Source organism: Schistocerca piceifrons, chromosome 5, assembly GCF_021461385.2.
Source record: "Schistocerca piceifrons isolate TAMUIC-IGC-003096 chromosome 5, iqSchPice1.1, whole genome shotgun sequence".
NCBI lineage: Eukaryota > Metazoa > Arthropoda > Insecta > Orthoptera > Acrididae > Schistocerca > Schistocerca piceifrons.
This window is the reverse complement of record NC_060142.1, coordinates 503277437-503300352: the sequence shown is the minus strand read 5'-3', so window position 1 is coordinate 503300352 and position 22916 is coordinate 503277437. Positions and strand designations below refer to the sequence as shown.

Sequence of the window (22916 nt, the reverse complement as noted above, 5' to 3'; positions counted from 1 at the left end):
CTTAAAGGCCTCTGTTGCAACGTACCAGGAACAATACTTACTAAAAATGGTACAAAACATCCATAATAATGATATTTGTATTATTATTATTAAAATAATAATAAGTATTAATAATGATAATAGTAATAAACGGCAATAAAATTACATTGACCAGATAGAACGTTTGGAGGGCTAACACGTTGCTATAGTCAGAAGCAGAAGTGATAATGAAAGACGAGAAGATTGAAATAACAGTGACAATGGCTGCTAAGAAAGAACAGGAGAGGGCTGACGAGAGTGAGCTGCAGACAAGTTATATGGAAGAAATGGCTATTGTGATAGAAGGTAGATCATTAACTGTCTTTTGAAGTTTTAAAAGGATTTTATTTCCCTAATTAAGTTGAAGAAGATTGTTCGAAAGTCGGATTCCTGACACAGGAAACGATTTTGGGAACACGGCAGTGTTGCGTAGTGGTACAGAGAGAATTTTACCTTGCTGATAACACGCATTTTTGTTGTGCTGTTGAGATAGCTCTGTAAGAAAAAAATGGTTCAAATGGCTCTGAGCACTATGGGACTCAACATCTTAGGTCATAAGTCCCCTAGAACGTAGAACTACTTAAACCTAACTAACCTAAGGACATCACACACACCCATGCCCGAGGCAGGATTCGAACCTGCGACCGTAGCAGTCCCGCGGTTCCGGACTGCAGCGCCAGAGCCGCACGGCCACCGCGGCCGGCAGCTGTGTAAGAGCTGAAGATAAATCAGACACCTGATTTCAGTGTTACGTACATTTGAGGCAGCCATCGAGTTTCAGCGATATTGTGTCAGGATGGATCCCTAACGCTTTTAGTGTCCTGTGGAGTGCATGTCACGACTTCACGCGACTGTCATCAGGGCTAGCACTCTACTACTAACGTGTTTCTTCGTCAGTTGGTCAACCGTGTATAAACAGAGTAATGGCCAAAAAAACTCAGCAAAGTGTGTCCATAAGGGCTACCCAACGCTATAATACATTTAAATCGTCTCCTTAACATTTGTAAAGAAGATGGGAAGGTTGAATAAATTCGTAACGAGTTCGCCACCCTTCTGGACATGAATGGATGCAAGTTATCAGCCAAGGTGCTTGCGTACTTGTTACCTGTCACAGTCGTATCTAGACGTATCAGGGATCCCATATCACTCCAAATGCACAGGCCCCACACCATTACAGAGCATCCACAAGGTTGAAGAGTCCCCTGCTGACATGCAGGATCCATGGATTTATGACGGTGTCTCCGTACCCCTACACGTCCGCTCGATACAATTTGAAACAAAACTCGTCCGACCAGGCAGCACGTTTCCCGTCATCAACAGTCCAATGTTGGTTTTGACGGGCCCAGGAGAGGCGTGAAGCGTTGTGTCGTGCAGCGATCAAGAGTACAAGAGTGGGCCTTCAGCTCCGAAAGCTCATATCAATGATGTTTCGTTGAATGGTTCGCGGGCTGACACTTCCCAGCATTGAAAACTACAGCAATTTGAGGAATGCGTTTCAGTCACGTTGACCGATGTGCTTCAGTCGTCGATGGTCCGGTTCTTGCAGGATCTTTTTCGCAGCAGCGATGTCGGAGATTTGATGTTTTACGAGATTCTTGATGTTAACTATAAACTCGTGAAATGGTCGAACGGGAAAATTCCCACTTCATCGCTACCTCGGAGATGCTGTGTCCTATCGCTCGAGCGCCGACCATAACACCACGTTCAAACTCATTTAAATCTTGATAACCTGCCATTGCAGCAGCAGTAACCGATCTAACAACTGCGCCAGACACTTACATAGGCGTTGCCGACCGCAGTGCCGTCTTCTGCCTGTTTACAAATCTCTGTATTTGAATACGCTTGCCTGTAGCAGTTTCTTTGGCGGTTCAGTGTATTTCGTACTAAGAACTGCCGCTTCGCGACGACTGTGTCGGTAATCCAGAGTATGTGGTCGGCGCCGAAGGCGATCAAGATTGTAAATGAGGCCATCGTGGCAGACATGTCGAGTGCTTTCTCTGTGTCCAGGAATACTACTTTTGTTGAGTCTGTCTTTGACCAGGCCAAAACAGATGTGCTCATCTGGGAGGGTAAAGGGGAAGAGGTTTATTGGTTCTAGGAGTTTGTTAATGCCTGTTAGGAGAGAATTAGGCAGATAGATTATTGTAAGGTTGTTGTTGTTGTGGTGGTCTTCAGTCCTGAGACTGGTTTGATGCAGCTCTCCACGCTACTCTATCCTGTACAAGCTTCTTCATCTCCCAGTACCTACTGCAGCCTACATCCTTCTGAATCTGCTTAGTGTATTCATCTCTTGGTCTCCCTCTACGATTTTTACCCTCCACGCTGCCCTCCAATACTAAACTGGTGATCCATCGATGTCTCAGAACATGCCCTACCAACCGATCCCTTCTTCTAGTCAAGTTGTGCCACAAACTTCTCTTCTTCCCAATTCTATTCAATACCTCCTTAGTTATGTGATCTACCCATCTGATCTTCAGCATTCTTCTGTAGCACCACATTTCGAAAGCTTCTGTTCTCTTCTTGTCTAAACTATTTATCGTCCATGTTTCACTTCCATACATGGCTATACACCATACAAATACTTTCAGAAATGACTTCCTGACACTTAACACTCGATGTTAACAAATTTCTCTTCTTCAGAAACGCTTTCCTTCCCATTGCCAGTCTACATTTTATATCCTCTCTACTTCGACCATCATCAGTTATTTTGCTCCCCAAATAGCAAAACTCCTTTACTACTTTAAGTGTCTCATTTCCTAATTTAATTCCCTCAGCGTCACCCGACTTAATTCGACTACATTCCATTATCCTTGTTTTGCTTTTGTTTGTGTTCGTCTTATATCCTCCTTTCAAGACCCTGTCCATTCCGTTCAACTGCACTTCCAAGTCCTTTGCTGTCTCTGACACAATTACAATATCATCGACGAACCTCAACGTTTTTATTTCTTCTCCATGGATTTTAATACCTACTCCGAACTTTTCTGTTGTTTCCTTTATTGCTTGCTCAATATACAGATTGAATAACATCGGGGAGAGGCTACAACCCTGTCTCACTCCCTTCCAAATCACTTCTTTCCTTTCATACCCCTCGACTCTTATAACTGCCATCTGGTTTCTGTACAAATTGTAAATAGCCTTTCTCTCCCTGCATTTTACCCCTGCCACCCTCAGAATTTGAAAGAGAGTATTCCAATCAACATTGTCAAAAGCTTTCTCTAAGTCTACAAATGCTAGAAACGTAGGTTTGCCTTTCCTTAATCTTTCTTCTAAGATAAGTCGTAGGGTCAGTATTGCCTCACGTGTTCCAACATTTCTACGCGAATCCAAACTCATCTTCCCCGAGGTCGGCTTGTATCAGTTTTTCCATTCGTCTGTAAAGGATTCGCGTTAGTATTTTGCAGCTGTGACTTATTAAACTGATAGTTGGTAATTTTCACATCTGTCAACACCTGATTTCTATGGGACTGGAATTATTATATTCTTCTTGAAGTCTGAGGGTATTTCGCCTGTCTCATACATCTTGCTCACCAGATGGTAGAGTTTTGTCAGGACTGGCTCTCCCAAGGCCGTCAGTTCAAAAAAATGGTTCAAATGGCTCTGAGCACTATGGGACTTAACTACTGTGGTCATCAGTCGCCTAGAACTTAGAACTACTTAAACCTAACTAACCTAAGGACAGCACACACATCCATGCCCGAGGCAGGATTCGAACCTGCGACCGTAGCAGTCGCGCGGTTCCGGACTGCGCGCCTAGAACCGCTAGCCCACCGCGGCCGGCTAGGCCATCAGTAGTTCTAATGGAATGTTGTCTACTCCCGGGGCCGTGTTTCGACTCAGGTCTTTCAGTAAGGTTAGGAATCCTTATACCACGTGGCAGTTCTGCTTTCACAGAAGCACAAATCAAGGATGCAGGCTCCCCTCCCCGCGGCGGTCCAATTTACCGTTTGTTTAAGCTCACAGCCACTTACGATATAAGTATCGCTATTTCTAAATGTAAATGATATGACGTGATTTCATCTGACCTGATCATCCAAGACGTGGTACGAATAATTGACTAGTCAGTCTAGACGAGAGCACATTTCCACTGAAGAGCAGCAGCGAAATGCAGAGAGGATATAATAAATGGTCAGTGTGCTTACCTGTCGAAGCTGACGGAGACTTTGTACTTCTTGTCGGGCTCGAGGCTGTACGAGGAGGAGGTGGGGCTGGCAGACCGGGGCGTCGTCACCACGCCGCTCAGGTGGAAGCCTGCAAAACACAACAGCACACGTCAGTGCGCTCGCACAGCACAAACACAAAGAAGCAACGCAATACAAATACACCTCTCATTACTGCAGCTAACCAACGTCGTTCGAAACCGAACGCTGACCATACAAAACGTTCACTGGTTTTCAAAACTTTAGGATCTACCTCCCTTCCTTTTTCATCTTCCCTTTTCTCCCTGACCTGTTATGGTGCTGTTTCACTGTTTTGCAGAAGTCTTTGAGATTTAGTTCAAATAGTTCAAATGGCTCTGAGTACTATGGGACTTAACATCTGAGGTCATCAGGCCCCTAAACTTAGAACTACTTAAATCTAACTAACCTAAGGACAGCACACACATCCATGCCCGAGGCACGATTCGAACCTGCGACCGCAGCAGTAGCGTTTGTAGTTTAGTGTTTACTTCACCTCCAGCTATTTGATTAAACTTAAATGTACTGTATGACACGTGTATGAAATTGCTAACAATACAATGCTGTCGTACGTTCCGAAATAAATTAAAGACAGCGGTTGCAAACAGAAGTAAGTCTACACCTGAATGTTTTCGAGGCCAAAGAACACAACTTTATAGCAATGTAAAATAAAAGTCTCGTTTCTCCTTTTTAACATTTGATGCCATTCTATTTTGACAATAAAAAGAGTTGCCATACATACGATGTTACCACGGTATATAAATCAAAAGACAACCTCCAATGGTCCATGTACGTATTAGAGCTGCAAAATATTACAGGTAAGATCTAGAAATATCAATTCCACAAAGTGGTAGATTCCAAGGTAAATATCTTATCTGCTCAAAAATAGTTTTCCTTGACACTTCTATCGGACAGATGTCACATTACCATTACGTAGATGTTGACGTAATTTACGATATGAGCACTTATATTGCAATAAAGATACGAAGTGTTAAACGTGTGTGTGGAACCACCACCAGAATGCGGAATAAGAAGACTAGGAAAGGTACAACAGCGAAATATACAAAATAATGACGGTGTTTCTGACATATGAGAGAACGAGTCGTAGTAGATCTTATTAAGGTGGGATTAAAACAATATGCAGAGAATGCAAATGAGATTTCTAAGAAGAGTCCAAGTATGCCCTACACTGGGTAGGTTAAATAATCATAAAATACGAACAGAATTAAATGTTATCGAAGTTGAAACAAAAACAGAAGTAGGGAGAATGGAAAGATCATACCACTAAATGAGGGAAAACTTCCAAAACTAACAAAAAAATACAGAACGGAAGGACTAACGAAAGTTGACCTTGGGAATAATGGTAACAACAGTCTGGATGAAGACACACACACACTATAGGGTGGCCTGCAGGGAGTAAGAAGGGAGAAAAAAAACATTAATTTAAGGGCGCGTGGCAAAAGTACTCATACTCAAAAATAAAAGACGGCTGCGGTGGCCGGGAATCGAACCCAGATCAACCGCTTGGAAGGCAACTATGCTGACCATTACACCAGGCAAACCGTGAAGTGAAGAACGATTACGTTGTTCCTTTTAATACGAAATAAGGGTAACTTGCTTTTATCCAGAACACACTTTTTGAAAAAGAACAATGGTATTAAAAATATATCAAGACTTTAGTTCTTAGAGGTAGCTAAAATATACACCAGAATGAAATGATTTTGAACCAATCGACACATGTTTACTTATTGTGAATCTACATCGAAGAAACTTTAATCCAATGGACGCTCCCGATTTTCAGAATCAAGTTTAACAAAACGAACTGTCATATTCTTAGATCACGAGAGTCATTTGCTATGAGCCTACGACGTAGTCATGTCCGTCGTAACATTCGTAGGTATTAAAATTTGTCTTGTACAACAATCCTGCTATACAACGGGGGTTCAAGGACTTTTTGGACTTGTGTCCCTCTGTCCTGATAGAAAGTCAGTCGATTAGTCCTACATTCTGTAGACAGTTAGCTCGAATGTTACCGAAATCGTGTGGAACTATTCACGCTACATATTCGTGATGGCCATTTACTGGTTACTAAATAGCACACTGGCTTAAATGTACGTATTAGTCTTATGGATCTTCCCGTTGGTGGGGAGGCTTGTGTGCCTCAATGATACAGATAGCCGTACCTCAGGTGCAACCATAACGTGTATTGAGCAAGCACTAAAGGAAACAAAAGAAAAATCTGGATTAGGACTTAAAATCCAAGAATAAATACAAACTTTGAGGTTTGCCAATGACATTGTAATTCTGTCAGAGACAGCAAAGGTGCTGGAAGACCAGTTGAACGGAATGGACAGTGTATTGAAAAGAGGATATAAGATGAACATCAACAGAAGCAAAATGAGAATAATGGAAGTAGTCTAACTAAATCAGATGATACTGATGGAATTAGATTAGGAAATGTGACACTTAAAGTAGTAAATGAGTTTTGCTATTTGTGGAGCAAAATAACTGATGATGGTCGAAGTAGAGAGGATATAAAATGTAGACTTTCTATGGCGAGGAAAGCGTTTCTGAAGAAGAGAAATTTGTTAACATCGAGTATACACTCCTGGAAATGGAAAAAAGAACACATTGACACCGGTGTGTCAGACCCACCATACTTGCTCCGGACACTGCGAGAGGGCTGTACAAGCAATGATCACACGCACGGCACAGCGGACACACCAGGAACCGCGGTGTTGGCCGTCGAATGGCGCTAGCTGCGCAGCATTTGTGCACCGCCGCCGTCAGTGTCAGCCAGTTTGCCGTGGCATACGGAGCTCCATCGCAGTCTTTAACACTGGTAGCATGCCGCGACAGCGTGGACGTGAACCGTATGTGCAGTTAACGGACTTTGAGCGAGGGCGTATAGTGGGCATGCGGGAGGCCGGGTGGATGTACCGCCGAATTGCTCAACACGTGGGGCGTGAGGTCTCCACAGTACATCGATGTTGTCGCCAGTGGTCGGCGGAAGGTGCACGTGCCCGTCGACCTGGGACCGGACCGCAGCGACGCACGGATGCACGCCAAGACCGTAGGATCCTACGCAGTGCCGTAGGGGACCGCACCGCCACTTCCCAGCAAATTAGGGACACTGTTGCTCCTGGGGTATCGGCGAGGACCATTCGCAACCGTCTCCATGAAGCTGGGCTACGGTCCCGCACACCGTTAGGCCGTCTTCCGCTCACGCCCCAACATCGTGCAGCCCGCCTCCAGTGGTGTCGCGACAGGCGTGAATGGAGGGACGAATGGAGACGTGTCGTCGTCAGCGATGAGAGTCGCTTTTGCCTTGGTGCCAATGATGGTCATATGCGTGTTTGGCGCCGTGCAGGTGAGCGCCACAATCAGGACTGCATACGACCGAGGCACACAGGGCCAACACCCGGCGTCATGGTGTGGGGAGCGATCTCCTACACTGGCCGTACACCACTGGTGATCGTCGAGGGGACACTGAATAGTGCACGGTACATCCAAACCGTCATCGAACCCATCGTTTTACCATTCCTAGACCGGCAAGGGAACTTGCTGTTCCAACAGGACAATGCACGTCCGCATGTATCCCGTGCCACCCAACGTGCTCTAGAAGGTGTAAGTCAACTACCCTGGCCAGCAAGATCTCCGGATCTGTCCCCCATTGAGCATGTTTGGGACTGGATGAAGCGTCGTCTCACGTGGTCTGCACGTCCAGCACGAACGCTGGTCCAACTGAGGCGCCAGGTGGAAATGGCATGGCAAGCCGTTCCACAGGACTACATCCAGCATCTCTACGATCGTCTCCATGGGAGAATAGCAGCCTGCATTGCTGCGAAAGGTGGATATACACTGTACTAGTGCCGACATTGTGCATGCTCTGTTGCCTGTGTCTATGTGCCTGTGGTTCTGTCAGTGTGATCATGTGATGTATCTGACCCCAGGAATGTGTCAATAAAGTTTCCCCTTCCTGGGACAATGAATTCACGGTGTTCTTATTTCAATTACCAGGAGTGTAGATTTAAATGTAAGGAAGTCTTTTCTGAAAGTATTTGTATGGAGAGTAGCTTTGTATGGAAGTGAAACATGGTCGATAAACATTTTAGACAAGAAGACAATAGAAGCTTTCGAAATGTGATACTACAAAAGAATGCTGAAGATTAGATGGGTAGATCACGTAACTAATGAGGCGGTGTTGAATAGAATTGGGGAGAAGAGAAATTTGTTTCACAACTTGACTAGAAGAACGGATCGGTTTGTAGGACACGTTCTGAGGCACCATGGGCTCATCAATTTAGTACTGGAGGGAAGAGCGAAGGGTGAAAATCGTAGAGAGAGACCAAGGCATGAGTACTCCAAACAGATTAAGAAGGATGTTGGCTGCAGTAGTTACTCGGAGATGAAGAAAAGCTTGCACAGGATGGAGTAGCATGGAGAGCTGCATCAAACCAGTCTCTGGTCAGAATACCACTACAACAACATTAGTCTTTAATACTTCTCATGTAAGTAGAGTTACGATTCAGTTTAGTTTTCATTAGTTACACGTACTACCAATTGTTAGTTGAAATTTTGTCTATGGAGTAGAAGGAGTTGACAAGAAAAAATTATTTTAGGCACGATTTTTTGCTTTGCTATCCGTCAGACATTATTTGTTATCAAACAAATGATCAGAGATGTTTGTGGTTGTATGTTGAACTCATTGCAAGCCACTGACGCATTTAGTAATAAGTGGTGGTGGTGGTTGTTGGGATGTTTAAGGGGGACTAAACAGCGAAGGTCATCAGTCCCCCGTAATAAGTAGTAGAAGTATTTTTTTGTTCTAGTGTTGCAGCGGCAGACATCAGTTTTCTTCCCATTCTGCTGACTTTCGCAAGCTTTTATTAACATCACATGCCTGGCAAGTGTGTGTTTGTAGTTCAAATTATTTGGTTAGTATGATTTTACTCGAAATCGGTACTGAGAATTACACTGTTCTTAAAATTCAGTTTAAGAAGGCGTGAAGAAGGAATATACTTCCGAAATACATGAACGTCTCCTGCGAGTTACGCAACGATACGGAAGCGTTGTTACGAACTATCGTTTTATAAAATTTAATTTTATCTCATTTTCACAGCTTTTTCTCAAAACAACTGGACTTAAGTTAGCATAGTTTTCCTCAATATCCATAACGTTATCAGGATATTTGTATCTTAAAATATCTTTGCTGTAGAACGTCAACACTTTCATTTTCGTTTCGATATTTAGCAGTCGCAACTTACGATGAGGTTACAGAACACACATTCTTTGTAGGTCATCATCAAGTTTCACTCCATCGTCGGCGAAGGAAGATGTCCCACGTGGAAATGAAAAGCACGCATTGATAATACTGGACCTCCAAATTTAAATAGACGGTAGATCCAAAATGAGTCTTCGGGAGGACGACGGTTCAATCCCGCGTCTGGCCATCCTGTTTTAGGTTTTCCGTGATTTCCCTAAATCGCTCCAGGCAAATGGTTCCTTTGAAAGGTCACGGCCGACTTCCTTCCCCGTCCTTCCCTAATCCCATGAGACCGATGACCTCGCTGTCTGATCTCCTGCCCCAAATAACCCAACCCCAACCAAAATTAGTCGGTTACACAAATGATATGTGAAGAAAGAAGTCTTTTGAAAATTCATACTAGACGAAAGGAAAGATTGAGTGTAGCGTAACAAGGTTCAGTAGTAGTTAAAGGGCTCTTAAAATTGCAGCGAAGAAGAAATATCTTAGAAGCAAGGAATGTTTAAAGTGTGTGAACCAGTTCATCAAGGATAAAAATCTGCTTGGGAATTAGAAAACTGCGAAAGATTGATTTAGTTAAGGAACTTAAAGTATTGTAGTTAAAAAAATCAGTATAGCCGTCATTTTTTTTTTAACCAGCCCGCTTCTGTCGTAGGTACGCAACAGGGAGCAGCATGCAGGTATCTGCAAGACAATTTTCTTTTCGACTTCATCACTGTAAAAATTTGCGAAACTAGAAGGTACTGTTTCTTTCATCCCTCAAATGCGCATCCACACAAAAATAGCAACCGAGGCCCGACGCAAACAAGTTCCTTTTTCTCATTTTAAGAAAATGGCAAGTTATTCTCGATGATGAAATCGCAAATCGTTCTGGAAAGCGGCTAATGGAGGCGGAACAAATAGCTAGTTTCCACGCCGCATCCCACGGGAAGTGAGGTAAAAAGATGGCGACACAAGCGGAAGAACAAAGAGTGGAAGAGAAGAGTGGGCAAAATAAAAAAGAACTGGAGAGATAGCGAGGGGGGACAAAATGGCGGCAAGAATGTGGAGTCCGCCGCGGGCCATCAGAACATATTGAAACATTCCCTTCATACCGACTGCCTTTTACGCGATTAATATCCGGCCGGCTGCACGAATTGTTCACAAAGGAGAGGCATGCCTGCGGAATAACAACGGAAAAATGTTGACGGACGGCTGGTGATCCTAATAGAACGCCGCTGTAGATTTAATTAAACTGCCTGGGAACGCTTTTAAAATTCCTCTTCTTATAAATCACAAGATCGTGTTAATTGAAAATTGATTGGAGGTGCGGCTCAACAACGCTGCGCGCCGCCATCGAGATTTATCGCGAGATCGTTGAGAAATTAAACGTACGGCCCACCTGCAAAGACGCGAGTGCACCGTATTTACAAAAACTGATTACTTACCAAAAATAATTGTTAGTACTTTGTTCCACGTAGCGTTACGGGACACACTGGTGTACAAGAGACACATTTTTACGCAAATCAACGCTGTTACAGCCACGAATGTCTTGAATCGTTAATTTATTTCGTAATCCAAAAAATACTTTTATAGTATTTGCATAAATCGCCAAGAGTTTCCTGGTAAGTATAACAGAACTGCTAGAAAATCTCAGGTAGCTAACATTCTCAGAAAGCTGACTAACAGCTTTCGAGAAAAAAATTTAGAAAATTCCAAGAAGATTGTACGAGAAAATACAATCGTATGACCAGTAGCTCACACAAAGCGCTATTAGTCATCATTCTTCCTACACTGTAGCCATTATGAGACGTGAAGAATTCTGGAAATCTGACACAATACAAAAAATATAGCCTCTGTCACTCTTTTTATATACGTAGACGTAGAATGCCACTGCTGGGAAGCAGTCAGTACTCGACAGTTAAATAGTTTGTTAATATTGACATAACAGAGGACAGCAAAGGCAGAAAACAACATTACTACACTGAATTTCGTATTTTTTTTCGCCAGTCTGGTACTTTCCAAGCGCCTGGCAGTTCGTAACGTAACGACGGATAACGCCCCCAGATCACAGGAAAGGGGTTTTGCATTTGTGAGATGGATATTTTATGAGTAGCTGTTGAGATTTTATGGCGGTGCACCCAGTGTGCCAAGATCCAGTGGGATATCTTTTGCTGGCTTACGCCAGAAGTGACGAAATTTTATTTTCAGATCTTCCTACTTAATAACCGTTCCCAGTGTGCCAAGATCCAGTGGGATATCTTTTGCTGGCTTACGCCAGAAGTGACGAAATTTTATTTTCAGATCTTCCTACTTAATAACCGTTCCCGTTTCGTCGATTCCGCTCTCCTCTGAAACAGTAATGTCCAAATTCCACATGTCTCCGGCGTGTTGGGTTAGAGTGTAATGGCTTGCTTATTTCGACATCATATTCTGATTTATGATCCGACCAGTTCTTTTCCACTGGCAGATGATCTGGTACAAGTTTCAGTGTACCATTTGCACAACAACGTTGTTCCTCTTCTTATAATCTGTCCGTGCGATCTTTCTGCAGCTATTCAGTATGCTGTCGATTATTTCATCAGCTTCTTGAGTCTTTTTCTGATTCCTAGATTTCGACTTTGATGGAATATATTATTATTATTATGATTATTATTATTATTATTATTTCTATTTTTCTCAGACCTTAGGTCTGGTTAGAAATGGAAAGTGACGCGGACCTTCATCAAGCGTGACTTCCTTTTAACTGTACGGTATATGTTACATTGTATTTAGGAACTTTCGGGTTATTGAACACGTATCAATAATTACGGATTTCTGCAGTTGTATATATACGTTTGGATGTAGCTGTATTGCGTTGATGTACTGGTGGATATTGTGTGGAATGACTCCTGTAGTTGATAGTATAATCGGTATAATGTCAACTTTATCCTGATGCCACATGTCCTTGACTTCCTCAGCCAGTTGGATGTATTTTTCAATTTTTTCTCCTGTATATTTGTTGTACTGGGTATGGGTATTTCGATTAGTTGTGTTAATTTCTTCTTTTTATTGGTGAGTATGATGTCAGGTTTGTTATGTGGTGTTGTTTTATCTGTTATAATGGTTCTGTTCCAGTATAATTTGTATTCATCATTCTCCAGTGCATTTTGTGGTGCATACTTGTATGTGGGAACGTGTTGTTTTATTAGTTTATGTTTTATGGCAAGTTGTTGATGTATTATTTTTGCTACATTGTCATGTCTTCTGGGGTATTCTGTATTTTCTAGTATTGTACATCCACTTGTGATGTGATCTACTGTTTCTATTTGTTGTTTGCAAAGTCTGCATTTATCTGTTGTGGTATTGGGATCTTTAATAACATGCTTGCTGTAATATCCGGTGTTTATTGTTTGATCCTGTATTGCAATCATAAATCCTTCCGTCTCACTGTATATATTGCCTTTTCTTAGCCATGTGTTGGATGCGTCTTGATCGATGTGTGGCTGTGTTAGATGATACGGGTGCTTGCCATGTAGTGTTTTCTTTTTCCAATTTACTTTCTTCGTAGCTGTTGATGTTATGTGATCTAAAGGGTTGTAGAAGTGGTTATGAAATTGCAGTGGTGTAGCCGATGTATTTATATGAGTGATTGCTTTGTGTATTTTTCTACTTTCTGCTCGTTCTAGAAAGAATTTTCTTAAATTGTCTACCTGTCCATAATGTAGGTTTTTTATGTCGATGAATCCCCTTCCTCCTTCCTTTCTGCTTAATGTGAATCTTTCTGTTGCTGAATGTATGTGATGTATTCTATATTTGAGGCATTGTGAACGTGTAAGTGCATTGAGTGCTTCTAGGTCTGTGTTACTCCATTTCACTACTCCAAATGAGTAGGTCAATATTGGTATTATTATTATTATTATTAATCTTGTAAAACACAACACATTTAACTGCAATATCTATTACAGATGAAACAGATTTAAGAAAATTATCACCGAAAACACTACTAAGTTTTTGCACAGTAACGGGCTATCTCCATTCCGGGCTGCGTTTGTATGTCTTCCCATGAGCGGTGTATGTGACACAGAGGACTTGAGTAGGTGTACGTAACTCCGTTATTTTATGAGATTTAAATGTTCTTAGCACATGTTGAAAACCCCAATTGCCCAGGTTTCCACTGTACGTCGCAGCACCATCCTGAAATTAAATAAGCGACTTCGATGTATCCTTGTCTTATTTAGTTCACCAACAGCACTCCACGCCATTTCTGCTCTTCTGGTTATTGTTTTCCTGTTCATTCAGTGGTCGACTTCAACTATACTAAACACAAAATTGGTACTACGACTTTTAATTTGCCCTATTTGTCTTATGATGTGTTGACTGCACATTATTTTAGTCTAACTGATTTTCAGGTATACTTCCAGACTTGCTGTGTTAAGTTATTTATTCAGTAGTTGTTCACCTACACTAAAGGCAAACGTTACGATAGCATCCGCAAAACGTAGGTCGATCACGTTTGTTCCACTAACATGTGCTCATTCATTTTTTCCCCAGCTTAGGGATAGTAAAACTTCCTCAAGGGGAATTGAGAATAGTTTAGTTTGGTCTAACTCTCTTTTCTACTCTCAGTATTACTCTATCCTGATATCTAATGGAAGTAACAGCATTCATGTATATATTTTTTACTATACTCACATAAGTCTAAGGGCTCATACCGCAGATTTTGTTGAAATTTAGCTAAAAGTTTTCTCAAAATCTATGCATCTGTGACAGATTAGATTCGAGCGATGAATCAGATGTCAGTTCAATGAAAGTTTCGAAGATCGTGCAATGAGAGTAAACGGGTTTTTAATCCACAGTTCATTTTAGTATTTAATTTCCTCTTTATTTGGAAAGACTGATTGAAAGCATCATTCAAAATTGCCTGCTATAACTGTGCAGTCGTTCCCTCATTGTTGAGTTTGCAGTATGCAAGGTTGCCTTCTAGTCTCTGATAAAAACAGCTTTATTCTTTGTTGATGTCGCATTCATACCGCCTATCCGAATTAGTAGGTGGAAGCGAGGGTTATTTGTTATTCTCTTCCTTTTAGTTTGCAGAGAGTCTTTAATTTTTATTGTTTTTAAACTGCGTTCTTGAAAGGCACGTAAGTCTCGCGGAACAGCTGAGCTATCTCCATGGTTCGCTGGAAGCTGGAGCACAGTTTGAGAAACACTGAACTAGGTTAACGTAACTTACTGCTCAAGTATTGTGGTATGAATGGGACAGTGCTCAAATGGTTTAAATCATACCTATCTGGAAGAGTGCAGAAAGTTGAAATAAACAGTTCACATAATATGCAAAAAACTGGTGATTTCTCAAACTGGGGAACAATCAAGAATGGGGTGCCGCAAGGTTCGGTCTTGGGTCCTCTGCTGTTCTTAATATATATTAATGACTTGCCATTCTATATTCACGAAGATGCAAAGCTGGTACATTTGCCGACGACACAAGTATAGCTATCACACCCAATAGTCAAGAATTAACTGGTGAAATTGTAAATGATGTTTTCCAGAAAATCATTAAGTGGTTCTCTGCAAATGGGCTCTCATTGAACTTTGACAAAACACAGTATATACAGTTCCACACAGTAAATGGAATGACACCATTAATAAATATAGACTTCGATCAGAAATTGGTAGCTGAGGTAGAATATTCAACATTTCTAGGTGTATGCATCGATGAGGGGTTGAACAGGAAAAAACACACTGAGGATCTGCTGAAACGTTTGAGTACAGCTACTTACACTATTAGGGTCATTACAAATTTTGGCGATATACATCTGCGTAAGTTAGCTTGCCACGCCTATTTTCATTCTCTGCTTTCGTATGGCATCATATTCTGGGGTAACTCATCATTGAGTAAACGAGTGTTCATTGCACAAAAGCGTGTAATGAGAATAATTGCTGGAGCTCATCCAAGATCATCCTGCAGACACTTATTTAAAGCGTTAGAAATCTTCACTGTAGCCTCACAATATCTATATTCGCTTATGAAATTTGTTGTTAACAATCCAAACGAATTCAAAAGTAATAGCAGTGTACATGGCTACAACACTAGCAGAAAGGATGTTCGTCACTACTCAAGGTTAAATCTAACTTAGGCTCCGAAGGGGGTAAATTATGTTTGCACAAAAGTCTTTGGTCACTTACTTAATAGCATCAAAAGTCTGACAGATAGCCATATAGCATTTAAAAGGAAATTAAAAGAATTTCTTAATGGCAACTCCTTCTACTCATTAGATGCATTTTTGGATATAGGAAGTGGGTAATTTCCCAACCCCCACCAGAAAAAAATTAAAAAATATTGAGTGTCATGTAATATTTTGTGTAATGTAATATCTTGTATAGGCACCTTTTATTAACCTGACACGTTCCACATCATTACGAAGTGTCGTATTCATGATCTATGGAACAAGTACTAATCTAATCTAATCTAATCTACTGCTGACGCCGGGGTGAATGCAACCAGAGACCATGGCAGGACTACTCCTCCTACTCCCCTCCTCTTCCTCCCCCCCCCCCCCCACCCTTCCCCCCGCCACAATACAACCACCACCACTGCTACACAATTCCTGCGTTGAGTACAGAGGAGTTTCTTTGTTAATGACCAACTACATGAAAAAAGGTGGATTACGTGCTGGGAGCAAGTTCTTCTCGCATACTCATCTTCTTGTATTATAAACAGCTACACTCCTAGGCACCCAGCTCTTTCCTTGTCTAGCAGAAGGGCACACTGTGCGAGAGTCTGAAGAAAAACTCGGCCGGTGAGCAGCGCCAAGGGATTTCCTGCCAGACAGGAGGTTGGAACATTACTTATTTACGGACAGCTGGCACTGCAGCGCAAAACACAGAATCTCAAGTCTACGGATACTTCTTGTTAGGGATCGCGAATGGATCGTTTCTCCTGTTCCTGGTAACAGCAGCTTCACTTTTCTGCTGCCGCCAGAGAGAATCGAGGGCCGGAAATGCTACCGCAAGTTTCGTCGAAGAGTCGTCACAAAAAGATGGCGCCGGAAGGTCGCGGTACTGTGGAACGTTGCTTGGCCTTCACCAACCTGTGTAGTGCCTTTGAAATGCTTCTTTGCTATCCGTTTCTTCGGATTACATGACGTAACAGGCACCACTCAAAAAGTAGGACGGTCAAGCCAACAAATTTAAAAACTATGGATGAGGAAGCGAGGTTATTAATAGGCGGAACACTGGCTTACTAGCGCAAGGTTTGGTGGTACGGAATCTCTTTGCCGTGTCTAACTTCTCCTTCAGATCTAAATCCCCACTGTTCAGATGAAATGTAATGACAGCTGTAACATTGGTGGAAATATTACTCAGTATACTGACGTATCTTATTCAATGGTTTGTTTCTGAAGAATTGTCGGAACAATTATTGTTGAAATCGAATCTGGTGTCAGCCTCTTCTTCATCGTCATTCATCATTTCTCATCCAGTTTTGGATAAAACGAGCTCTACATTTTTCCATGGTCTTCAGGGTGTACACATCCGTGTCACTTCTAAAAATTGTCTAATGCCACGTACCCACCTTCCATTAAGTCGTAACCTCAATCTTTTCTTATCCCTACGAATTCAGCAAAGAACTTTCTTGGTCCATTCACCTTCCTTCCACGTCGCGCGACTGCTACGTTCACAGGTTCGAATCCTGTCTCGGGCAGGGATGTGTGTGTTGTCCTTAAGTTAGTTAGGTTTAAGTAGTTCTAAGTTCTAGGGGATTGATGACCTTAGATGTTAAGTCCCATAGCGCTCAGAGCCATATTTTTCGTCCTTCCACGTGGCTTCATGTCCAGGCAATCTCTCTTTCGTTTCAGTTACGGTCATAATTACATCTCCCGTTCGAAACTGTTCGCCAGTCCATTTTATACCTAATATCTGACTGTCAAGAGACAAATATATTAATATCCGTAAATTGTAAATAGTTCTTTTCAGACGCAAAGAACACTTAGTTTTAAAATCGTTAGCGGTTCTAGGCGCTACAGTCTGGAACCGTGCGACCGCTACGGCCGCAGGTTCGAATACTGCCTCGGGCATGGATGTCTGTGATGTCGTTAGGTTAGTTAGGTTTTAGTAGTCTAAGTTCTGGGGGACTGATGACCTCAGAAGTTAAGTTCAAAAAATGGTTCAAATGGTTTTGAGCACTACGGGACTTAACATCTGAGGTAATCAGTCCCCTAGAACTTAGAACTACTTACACCTAACTAACCTAAGGACATCACACACATCCACGCCCGAGGCAGGATCCGAACCTGCGACCGTAGCGGTCCCGCGGTTCGAGACTGAAGCGCCTAGAACCGCTCGGCCCCTCCAGCCGGTGAAGTCAAGTCCCATAGTGCTCAGAGCCATTTGAACCGTTTTTTCTGTTTTTTTTTTAATCGTTACTTAGTGTACCAGAAACATTCGGGGCCATTTTTAAACTTCAGCTAATTTATTTTTTTGTATAAGAACCGATGCATTTATTCTGAGTCTTAATTGTTTATTCGCATTTCTTTCTTTACAATATATTCTTTTTTTTGTAGATTAGTTAGGCTTATTGTTGTAACATACAATATTCGTTTCAAACTTCCTCTTTTTAAGTTTTCCACTCGTTGCTGAAGTTATCTGCACTAGAGATAAACTATAAAATGCCATCGGCGAAACTGAGGTGCCGTTTTATCAAGCAATGACTCTGTTGGAGATCGTAACTGTTAAGTGGTACCGAATGTTTATAACGTACACCAGCAGCCGTCCAAAACTTGATTTTGGTTTACTTTACTCAAAAAACACCGTTACCAGTTTCCATTAAACACGCACGCATGCACGCGCGTTCGCACATACACACACACACACACACACACACACACACACACACACACACACACTGATCACCAGAGGGGATACGTCAGAACACATGGCACGCTGACTGAAAAGTGAGTTGCCTTGAAATAATCGCCCGAGACTTTTCTTTCATCGTCTTTCTCCAACGAATAAAATTCAAGTATCTTTCTACTTTTTCACTGTATCAAGTTATCTCTGACGCTTTGCATTCATTTTCATTTAATATAATTGAGTCAGCACACGCGGTTCTTCTCGACAATTTGTGTTATTGTCCAAATGTCGCGAATGATAGTGAGAAACATTGTGAATGAATCAGAAAACATCAAAACGTCGTGAATATTGTTCGCTAGAGAGAGACATTGAGAAAACATTTTCCAAGCGACTATTTCACGGCAACTCGGCTGTAAATCAACCTACCATGAGTTTTGGTACAGGAATGCAAGCCGTCTGACGGCGTGTATGTATATTTGCAACAGGTGATGGTGCTTTTTCAGTAAAGTAAAACGAAGGTGGCTCAGGTATGTTCGATTAACGTGTATTCATTCTTCGTTTTCCCAGTTCAAGGTTATGATAATTTCGTCTGGCACTGGTGAGAACTGTTTTCATGACTCGGAATATTACTGGCTCACTTCTCTTTCAACGCTAAGCTCCTGACTGTCTCGATTATGTCTAATTGAAACAGTAGCCATGACCTCACCATGTCCCCACACTTCAAGCAAGAAGAGCGTCACAGAAAGAGAGGAATTTGTTAACAAAGAATATAAATTTAAAAGTTAGGGAGTTTTTTCTAATTGTTCTACGTTGTACTCCTGTACAGAAGTGAAGTGTGGCCGTGAGGTAAAGCGCCAGACTGAAAATCCGAAGGTCTCGGCTTCGATCCCCGGCGATACTAGGGTCTTTTATCCGTCACTTATCACTCCTTTTATCACTGGCAGTGTCTGTTGATGTGAAAAATGTCGAGTTGCACCGTGGGACATAATCCACGTTTAACTGTAGGTGCCCTTATAACCGGCTGGGTAAGCAGCTGAAAGGTCGGAGGAAGGCAATGGAACACTACCTCCAACGGGACCGTGCCTAGTAAAACACTGTGGTTTTCTAAATAGCCTTCGGACTGATGACTGCTTTGCTTTACTTACGTGGACGATAAACAGAACAAAAACTTTTGAAATGTGATGCTACAGAATATTCTGAAGAAAGAATAGACATGGTAACTAATAAAGAAATAACGAATCATAAGGGAGAGGAAAAAAAAGTGGTTCGACATGATTAAAATTAAGTATAAGTTGATAGAAGATATCCTGAGGCGCCTTGGAATTGTCAGTTTGGTAATGGAGTCTACATCTACATCTGCATGGATACTCTGCAAATTACATTTAAGTGCCTGGCAGAGTGTTCATCGAACCACCTTCACAATTCTCTATTATTCCAATATCGTATAGCGCGCGGAGAGAATGAACACCTATATCTTTCCGTTCGAGCTCTGATTTCCCTTATTTTATCGTGGTGATCGGTCCTCCCTATGTAGGTCGGTGTCCACAAAATATTTTCGCATTCGGAGGAGAAAGTTGGTGATTGGAATTTCGTGAGAAGATTCCGTCGCAACGAAAAACGCCTTTCTTTTAACGATTTCCAGTCCAAATCCCGTATCATTTCTGTGACACTCTCTCCCATATTTCGCGATAATACAAAACGTGCTGCCTTTCTTTGAACTTTTTCGATGTACCCCGTCAGTCCTATCTGGTAAGGATCCCACACCGCGCAGTAGTATTCTGAAAGATATTCTAAATCGTTTTGCAGTTTGTTTTGATCTTCTGATGACTTTATTAGTCGATAACCGACGGCGCCATCTGCAAACAACGGAAGACGGCTGCTCAGATTGTCTCCCAAATCGTTTATATAGATAAGGAACAGCAAAGGGCCTGTAACACTACCTTGGGGAACGCCAGAAATCACTTATGTTTTGCTCGATGACTTTTCGTCAGTTACTACGAACTGTGACCTCTCTGACAGGAAATCAGAAATCCAGTGTCGAGGGGAGAGGGAGAGGGGGAAGGAGGGACGGGAGAGGGAGAGGGAGAGAGAGAGAGAGAGAGAGAGAGAGAGAGAGAGCGGTAAAGAGGGGGGCGTTAAAAATCGTAGGGGAAGAGCTTCAGACTACAGAAAGCAGTTGCAAATGGATGCAGATTACAGTAGTTACGCAGAGACGAAGAGTTTTGCACAATGATACATGATACACTGGTGTGGAGAGCAGTATCAACCAACCTTCAGAGTGAAGACAGCAAAACTTCAAGGATTGTTAGCGCCAAGAAAAAATATATTGAACAGTTGCGACTTAAATTTCTAAACAAAAAAAAGTGGCTTGTATAACCACAACGCTTCAGAACGAATTGTCACAGCAAATCTTCTCTGGAATGGCTGTTATTCGGGCTAGTTTATATACTATTTTACCTATACAGTTATATATATATATATATATATATATATATATATATATATATATAAAACTTTATAATTATTTTAGCAATATCAACTCAAAAAAAAATTCAATGTCTCTGTACTAGTGTAAAAGGCATTACAGTTGTGTAAATGAACATATGATCCTTCCCAAACATAGGACATCATCGTCAAATGTTACGATATATCATAGCATCTGTGATACTCATATGTTTGTAAGCTCTTTGTATGTATCAAAACATGTGGTGCGTGGTAGAAATCATCTCAGTGACAAATATTAAGTGTTCAGTGAGAACAGTTTACGTGTGCAACAATAAGAATGCAGTGGGAATTCATTTACATCTGCTGGACGAATTTTATGAAAACAAACACTCGAAACCGACGTTTCACGTAAGTCACATGCCACGAAACTCTGTAACGCAACCATCTGTGTGTGGCGTGTTTATAATTATGTATTATTTATATTTTAGGACAGTTAATATGTAAACATGTCATAAAGAAAGCATGTAAACCGTCTGAGGATGAATCACGATTCGAAACCGGTAACGGTAGCCTTTGAATAAAGGAACTGAAAGTAAATTTGTGTCTGGTTGCTGTCCTAACACCACCAACATTTGTCTTCAAACAATAGCCACGGTCTCCATCATGTCATCATATGACAAAATTGCTTTAGTTTTATTTTTAGGCTCTTTTTACTACATGTTCCCTGGTTGTTTTGTTCCTTCCCTTGTGTTCGGCCCATTTGCCGTTATCTTGTGTCGCTTTTGCCCTGTAGTCGCCCTCACGCAGCTGGACAAACCTCTGAGGTGCTGCTGTCGCGGTTCGTGCATCTTGCAACGCGCGCCCCTGCGGCCACGCCAGCGCTCGGTGGGACCTGTTCTGCTCATCCCAGCGGGGCCGCGCGGCGTCATGACTCAACGCCGTATTTGCATGAGGATCGCCCCCTGAATGGCTGCGTCGCTAATTCCAAGGTCCCCGGCGACCGCGCCCCCTTTGTCCGATAGCATTGATCCGCCGCCGCCGCCATTGTTGCGGCGATTAAAAAAGACTGGGGTGGGGGAGGGGGGCAAAGGAGAGAGCCAGAGGAAGGGGGGGGGGGGGGCGAGAGGACCATCGCCGGATCTACAAACGCTGTGTGAATGCAATATGCAGGCAGGCCCGAGCGGCCATAAATATTGCCCACCGGCGCCCGCCGTCCTCAAAGTCATTGTAAAGCTTGCATTTTGTATGCAAGAGTTATTGCATTTTTGATCACATAAAAGACAAATGGCGCGGGATCCCAGAGCGCTGCTCTGCATAAATTGGAGCTGAAATAAAGCCCGGCGCTGCGTTGGGCGCATAAAACATGAGAGAGAGAGAGATGTGCCTTTTTGAGAGAGCCCTGCATCAGCCTGTCGCTAGAGATGGTAGTCCAGTCCGGTCTGGTCCAGCCTGGCCTAATGGCGGTCCCCTGACAAATCGCGCGCTTACTCCATTCCACTCGCTGCGTCCGAGCCGAGGATGCAAAAGTCTGGCAATCTACTCCGCTTCCGTGCAGGATGGTGGGTCAACGGCCGAGAGCCACGCAGCGAATCCTAAAGTCGTCCTCGTACAGTCTGTGAATTCGAACGACACCGTGCTACGTGACAAATTTGTGACGCCAGAACGTGGAAAAAATACGTGCTGTGCAATATCAAACATCTCAGACATTCTGTGAAAGCGTTTTCGAATGATTCATTTTCCTCTTGACGATGGTACAGGACGATGCGAATGCAGGGTCCTGTGTGAAATTGCACGCAAAAACGGTGCATTATTGATAATTATTTACTTGGATTAATTTAGGAAAGTTGTACAGTTTCTAACAACCCTACCACAACAAAGGTCAAAATTTAATATTGATAGTGGTGTTGCTCACGCTGCTAAATACTGCATTTTCGGACAAGAACAAAGTTATCATGTGGCAGGTGTCATTAGAGCACAGTTAATTAAGTCATTTCATGTCATAATGAATAAACTAGGCGCTCATCTTTTCGAGTTTCCAACGCTGGTCACGTTGTAAAATCATGGCTCAATCGTCGAAAATCTAGGCGCTGACGATGCCAAGCTCGGATGCAAAGAGGCCTAGGTTTTATTCTGCTGTATTCAAAAGTTTTGTAGATGCGCTTCACAAACCATTCTTGAAGATTAAACCTTTCAAAGTTAGC

General features: G+C 42.4%; 1 protein-coding gene across 1 annotated transcript in view; it reads right to left on the bottom strand.

Moving 5' to 3' along the window:
• LOC124799114 (zinc finger SWIM domain-containing protein 5-like) overlaps window positions 1-21644 on the bottom strand; it is a 122153-nt gene extending 100509 nt beyond the window's left edge. The window contains exons 1-2 of the mRNA XM_047262652.1: window positions 21533-21644; window positions 4158-4266 (exon numbers count right to left, since the gene is read on the bottom strand). Coding sequence (XP_047118608.1) covers window positions 4158-4266; window positions 21533-21644 — 221 coding nt within the window. The remainder of the gene's footprint in view (window positions 1-4157; window positions 4267-21532) is intronic.
• Window positions 21645-22916: the final 1272 nt, after the last annotated feature.